This window comes from Pseudorasbora parva, chromosome 14 (assembly GCF_024679245.1).
Source record: "Pseudorasbora parva isolate DD20220531a chromosome 14, ASM2467924v1, whole genome shotgun sequence".
In the NCBI taxonomy this organism is placed as follows: Eukaryota; Metazoa; Chordata; class Actinopteri; order Cypriniformes; family Gobionidae; genus Pseudorasbora; species Pseudorasbora parva.
This window is the reverse complement of record NC_090185.1, coordinates 20,070,659-20,077,585: the sequence shown is the minus strand read 5'-3', so window position 1 is coordinate 20,077,585 and position 6,927 is coordinate 20,070,659. Positions and strand designations below refer to the sequence as shown.

General features: G+C 37.4%; 1 protein-coding gene across 1 annotated transcript; it reads right to left on the bottom strand.

Moving 5' to 3' along the window:
* Positions 1-547: 547 nt before the first annotated feature.
* Positions 548-6,485, bottom strand: lpla (lipoprotein lipase a). Its single transcript, XM_067415767.1, has 10 exons — positions 6,221-6,485; positions 5,066-5,253; positions 4,812-4,991; positions 4,585-4,696; positions 4,009-4,242; positions 3,682-3,924; positions 3,483-3,603; positions 2,199-2,378; positions 1,997-2,104; positions 548-1,866 (listed from the first exon to the last, which is right to left on the bottom strand). The coding sequence occupies exons 1-10, from the start codon at positions 6,324-6,326 to the stop codon at positions 1,815-1,817; spliced, it is 1,524 nt and encodes a 507-aa protein (XP_067271868.1). The 5' UTR covers positions 6,327-6,485; the 3' UTR covers positions 548-1,814.
* Between the last annotated feature and the right edge of the window lie 442 nt (positions 6,486-6,927).

Genomic DNA, 6,927 nt, shown 5'->3' with positions numbered 1-6,927 from the left:
ATTAGACTAGTAAAGTAGGCTAATGATTAAAAAAACAAACGTTTGATCAAGGGCCCGGCCCAACCCGACCCGAGGATAGTGCAGGGAAATCTCAGCCCGACCCGGCCCGCGGGTCGGTTCGGGTCAGGTTCGGGCTCGGGCTCGGGTAGAGAATCTAAACTCTAATATGACCTTGTTCAGCTTTCCAAATAACCCAGCATTAAGGAAACAGTGGATGCAGTTTTTTCGGAACACTCCAGCAATGGAGCTCTGCAAGTGTTCCCAGTCGAAACCGCAGGCAGTGAGTGAAACTGCATTAAATGTCAGTGTTTTTTCGGAGACAACACAGTACATTATATATAACACAAAGCTCTCAGATTTCATCAAAAAGATCTTCATTTGTGTTCCGAAAATTAACAAAAGTCTTACAGGTTTGGAACGACATGAGGGTGAGTAATTAATGACAGAATTTTCATTTTTGGGTGAACTAACGCTTTAATAAAGACATGGCATTTGCACATAAAATGAAGACGGTGACGTTTGAAATTAAAAATCTTAAGTGCTCACATAGCGTAACATAATGTTTATTAAAATGACATCATACAGTGTACGGCTTATAGATTCATAATGATCACAACAGGTGATCAAATAACGATCAATTCCAGTAACTTCATTCACTCAATTTGTGTAAATATAAAAATAGAGAGCCTACACGACTCAAAAGAAAAGAGCACTTCAGTAACATGGAATACATATATTATGTGCTTAATATACAAATATATACATTCAATAAATAGGAAAAAGGTACATTTTTTGATGTATTTGTGGCTATTATGTGCGGCAGTCAACCCTGTCCGGCCTGAGAAAAAAAATGTTACCGTTATTTCTTAGATTAGATGCTTGTTTTACTTCTTGGTCGCGTGAACGAAAGTAGTTTCTTGCTTCGTTACTTTTTACAAAATCCAGACGAAACAACCTTTGCTTTCAAATCTGCTTTTAAAGGGGTGACGAGAAGCAAAATATAAGTGGCAGAATTGTTTGTGGATTTAGCTCGTTTTCCCAAACAAAACTGAATCAAATGGAGGCAAAGCCTTTAAAGTGACCTGTGCCAGACACAATAACCCAAGAAATGAAAGAAAGGTAGACATTTGAAGAGCTGTTTTTAAGTGTATATATAATGACAATTACAAATATTTACAGTAATCATTTCATCTTCATTCAGTAGAGAGAGCATTTGGTCCCATTCTTTGCTAAAGCATTTCATTGAGACTGACTAAAGGCAAATCTGAAAGTTTTGCTTTTGGAACAGAGGCAAAGAGGATGAGCATAGCTAGAAAACCACTTTGGCACAACCTAATTCACAGTACAACCAAACAAACTAAAAGTTTAGTCTTTAAGTGAAATTTCAAGAGTAATACTGATAAACCAAACGAACAGTAACATGTTTCAAATCGCATCTTTCTCCAGAAAGGAAAGTCTCTTTGGTGTACAACTAGCAAAACCCTGTTAACTAAGTACAAGTCCTTTCAGACTAGAATTGATTACTTGTATAAATATATTGCATAGAACATGATTATCATTTTATGGATATTCATTAAAGATTGTCTCACAAGACCTGCAATGTTTCTTGAGCAGTATCCAAAGTGATGTTTTTGTTTTAAAACTGCACAGCAGTAACATTTTCAAGATGCGGTTTCTTGCAGGATGTGTTTCTGGATTTGGGTCGGGTGAAGACTACTAGTCCAAATGTACGGGAGAAGTCAGTTTCTACCATTCCAGTTTCCCCGGCAGATTCAGTGCCAGATCCCAGCAGTGGTGGATTTCGACGTGCTTCTTTACTCTGTGTCCTGTTTGAACAAACTTCCGTGCATCTTCAGCTTGTGCAATCTGCGAGAGTAAAGTGCAGAGGGTTTAGTCAAACAAAACTCGCCACAACAAATAAAAGAAGAACATAATAACTGAACGGGGAAGGTCATTTTATGGAGCTGTATCAATAGGACGGTGGATGGAAATTTACCTCTGGTTTTTGCGGCTTGACTGGGCTTCTTTGTCTTTCACGAAGATGGCGGGCTCACCTCCACGGGAAAGGTAGGAAAATTCACCTTCTTTTGCACTGAAGATGACCCTGGATCAAACAAACACACAATTTTTAAGTATTAAAGGTATAAAATATAAACAATTTAAATAAATGCAATAAAATCATATATATATCTGCTTACTTAGATTGTGTCTCTCCTGATTTGATGCGTAATTTGCGAATGTGAAATATATCAGGGTTCCACCAGGGCCAGCTGATGAGGGAGTCTTTCTCCCAGAGAAGTTTCACCATCAGCAGCTCTCCGATGTCCGTATCCGTGGTCAAAAGGAAGGACACAGTGGTGTTTGTGTTTAAATCAGGCCTGGAAAAAAAACAATCTTTGTCAAAACTGTACAGATATCTCAGCAATCTAAGGCAGGCATTCTCGACCCTGATCCTCGAGGCCCACTGTCCTGCAGAGTTTAGCTCCAACGGTAATCAAGCACACCTGAACCAGCTTATCAAGCTCTTCAGGATTACTAGAAGGCTAAAGGCAGGTGAGTTTGATCAAGGTTGGAGCTGAACTCTGCAGGACAGTGGGCCTCGAGGACCAGGGTTGAGAACTTCTGATTTAAGATAAAGCACACTCTAAAATACCTGCATGACCTGATTTTCAACTCAACCCTCTGGTGTTTTTCAGTCATTTTTGACCAAAAGTTTTTACGTTTTTTTTTTGAGAATGAAATTATCGGAATGGTGCGAAACTTGGTAAAGGTTTTGGCACCTGCTATGTGAACACACAAAACAAATCTTGGACATGATTCAAATAGGTTAAATGGAAAAAAAATAGTCACACTTGTACTCTCCGAGATCAAAAATTACGGCATTGGAAATTAATGGGAGACAAATTTCAACTAGTGGAGACTTGTGCCCAAACAAATTTTTACTGAAAGCTCATTTTTTAAGATATCAAGCTCAAATTTGTTTTGTTGCGGTTTTAATGTAAAACCTGTTTTTGAAAATAAATATTTTATATACTAATTTAAAAAGGTATTTTTGTGCATTTTCACAACAATAAACATACAATAAGTTCTATAACTATAAGTAACTATAACTAACTCTAACTATAAGTTCACTTTTTAAAACTTTTTTCACTTCAGAAATAATCTGCCAAAGTGTGCTCTAAAGGATTCAATATTTACGACAGTTTAAATTCTAAAAAGTAAATAAATGGATTATAACTACAACATAAATATAATTTAGTACCATAAAATCTCCCAAAAGTACAAAATATAAATTTAAAATCAATGAACAAAACTATAGACCATTTATTTAATTGAAATAAAAAGGAAGAGCACCAGAGGGGTAAGATCATAATCACTGAAACCAAGGAATCTCTCGATCGTAATCTTAACATTGTATCTTAACATTGGCTTTTGGTAATTAATTCAGGACCTGTCCAGATCAGGAAATGCTATTAACTTACATAATATAAGGGATATTCTCCTTCTCGCCGTGGATTCCGTACAATGAGATCTTCATGGGCTGGTCGTTGTAGCTTATTTTCTTATTGCTGAAGAAGTGGATCTTCACTTGATAATGGAAAACTGTGGGAAGATGGTTATATTAAGAAAGGATATATAAATAAATTAACAATAAAAACCTTAAACCTTGGTGCTCCTCACCTTTATATGGCATCATATCTCTGGTCTTCATGTACATCTTGCTGCTCCTGCGTGTGCGAATTTTGTTGACGCCGTAGCCCACCTTGTTGCAGCGATTCTTGCGGCAGCTGAGGCATATGCCTTTGTTGAAGCTGTCTTTGGAGCTGCAGTGGTAAGCCAGGCTTTGTTGCTCCTGGTTCACCAGTGAGTCGATAAACAGGTGGATGGAACGCTCGTGGGAGCACTTCACGATCTGATCCATGTCTGTGGAGAACAGCAAAAAAAAATTACGCTTTGTGATTTTGAAATCTAAGAACGTCTGAGGAGGTCAAAGGAGGACAGACATACTTCTTAAGCCAGTAGTGGCCACCATCATCATAGTGTTCTGGAGGTCACAGCCAGGTTGGAAGGTTCCACCATTGGGGTAGATGTCTATGTGACCAACTGGCCTCTGAATCCCAATACTGCGATCAGGAGAACCGCGAGTGTTGGTGTGAAGAACGTCCACGAAAAGGGCATCATCTGGGGAAAGAGTGCTTTGGGAATCTGCATACTCAAAGCTAGGGCCAGCAGGATCCATGCCTGAAAAACCAAGAAGATTTACCCATTTTAATGCATTTTTAAGGATTTGAAAGGGAAAATAGAATGTTGACACCCTAAAGTCCCCAATATACTTCAAGCAATTGAAGAACAAACTGGTGTGACGTTGTTTCGACTTGATTTGATAGCTGAATTGCAGAGCTGGTGCAAACATATCTACGTCGCTATGATCTGTACATTTTCATCGAAATAATATTCAATGTACGCTAACACGTATTTTGAACTTCCTCCAAGCTTGCCAAAGAAAAAGCTCAAAGCTAAGCAAAGAACGAAAAAGGCATTTGCATGAGTATATTGGGACCTTAAGAATCTAAATCAAGTTACCTGTGATTCTGTTAACCTTATTTCTGGTGAGAAGGCCAGCTATTCCTGCTACATGAGCGCCAAGACTGTAGCCCAACAGATGCAGTTTCTCCCAAGGATAGTCAATCTCAGCCTGGATGAAGAAACAAGACACGCAAGATAAAGTTTACTGCAGAAAACAAACTCTGTCTTCATCAAATGCTCTTTTTTGTCACTTTGACATAGCACAAAACATCTCTTTGACATACCTGTAACCAATTGACAAACTTGGCCACATCCTTGCCCACTAGTTTGGTGTAGGCGGCTGACGTTGGGTAGTGTTGTTGTGCCCGGGACAACCAATCCACCACAATAACATTGGCTGTTGGCTCTCGATCATACAGGGCTGTTACCAGTTTGGGAACCCAGCTCTCAAACATACCGGTGACCTGAGGCGAAATCATTGTTGTCATGCATCGCACATTGATTTAATGTCTTCAACAAGTGTAACAGAAGCACTTACCGTCCATCCATGAATAACTATGAAAGTCTTGGTGTCTGGATTGAAGTTACACTCTTTGATTGTTTCGGATTGACCTGGAACTATGTAGCACAGATCTTCTTCGGGTTCTTCGCTAGTCCTAAATGAAAACTTGGACTCGATGTCGGTGAAGTCCATCATCCATTCTGTTGCATTTTCCATGAAGTTACCTGTCCAAAACCAGATCAACAATAAGTTTTCCAGACAACAATACAGCACTGCTTATATTAAATGCCTTGACTTGTAATCTGCTTATAATTCTCCAAATTAACGTTTAAAAGAAGCTTATCTCGCATGTGCTTATACTTTTCCCTGATTTTGTGTATGAGGAATTATTTCCAAATGGCAAGCTTGGATCCTTTCCCAGTGTTTGACTGACTTTACATAAAAAATGTTTTGCTGTAATGTCCTTCATATGTCTCCATAACTGACTGTTCTAGCGTGTCAAATACATGTAAGCAAACAAAAATTTGACTGTCCTGTAACAGATAATTATAGGTTTTCCCCAAAAGCCTAATTAAAAAAAAAAGATAATTTGGAAGGTAAACTGATGAAATTAGACAAATCACTATTAAAACAAAACAGACTGATCATTTGAAAATACATTTAGGGAATTTCTATGACATTTACAAGTGTCATATTAACAATAAATGGTAGTTTAAAATACAAAAGTTAAATAAAAACAAGAAAAAATGTGTTTTATAGAATTTTATAAAAACATTTTTCACAAAACCTGGTGTGTATATATATATATAACAGGATGAAAAAAAAAGTTTTGTGGAATCTTAATTCCACATAATTTATAGACATAAAGATAATAGGCTACAATAGATTATATGGGTAGGCTGTAGGCTACGTCGATACAACAAATTATATAATGATACAAAATAAAAAAATACAATAAAACGCAATATCAACTCTTTTATGCAAAAATAAAATAAACGCATGCATCGTGTGGTTATTGGTCCAGCAGGATATGATCGCGTTGCGTTATTTGTGTAACGTTATATTGATATTCATTATGCGGCTGTCTCATCAAAAGTCCGTTGGCGGAAAGGTGAGCTTATAACACTTTTTGAACTTTATAAACTCACGTTTCATTCTATGTTTTATAAAACAAATAAACTTTATACTTACTAAAATCGGCAAATTCACTCGTTGGCTCAATTGTGGTTTCAAAACCAGAGGAAAAGTAGACGAAATGCATCCAAAATATAAAACAAGCGCTGCGTACTCTCCCCATATTAATATAGCTAATGATCACAGAAACTTATTAAATTGAAGAGCCGTTGAGGTCCGGATATTTATAGTGTTACAGTAGATTAATATTCCAGTTGGGGGTAGGCAGCTGCTTTAGATCTCTTATGTCCAGAGTTTCCCTCAAGAGTTTAAATCAGTACCGCTACAAGCGTGTCTTTATCCTGCAGTGCGGGACCTCATGCAAATCAGCGAAATTCTATTGGTCGAGAGAGGCGGGGTAAGACCTGATGTGACCAATAAAAGGCCAGGAACCCCCACACAGACTCATCACATACAATTACAAATCTTTGTGAGGCCCCTGAGAGTCTACAAGCAAATCAATTTCTCAAGGTCTTTTCTTTCAGTTCTTTCTTTTTTGGTGATATTCCTTCATTTATACTGTTATACAAAAGTTTTTCATCAGTAAGTTTTTTTAATGTTTTTAGAAGTCTCATGCTCACCAAGGCTGCATTTATTTAACCAACCAACCAACCAACCAACCAACCAACCAAACAAACAAACAAACAAACAAACAAAAACTATTAGGATATTGTGGAATATTATTAAAATGTAAAATAGCTTTTTTTCTATTTGAATATATTTTA

Coding starts and splice junctions, on each gene's coding strand:
- lpla (XM_067415767.1), bottom strand. CDS start 6,326: ATGGGGAGAGTACGCAGCGCTTGTTTTATATTTTGGATGCATTTCGTC. Junction 4,992..5,065: donor TAGTTATTCATGGATGGACG/GTAAGTGCTTCT, acceptor ATTTCGCCTCAG/GTCACCGGTATGTTTGAGAG. Junction 2,105..2,198: donor TCAGGAGAGACACAATCTAA/GTAAGCAGATAT, acceptor TGTTTGATCCAG/GGTCATCTTCAGTGCAAAAG.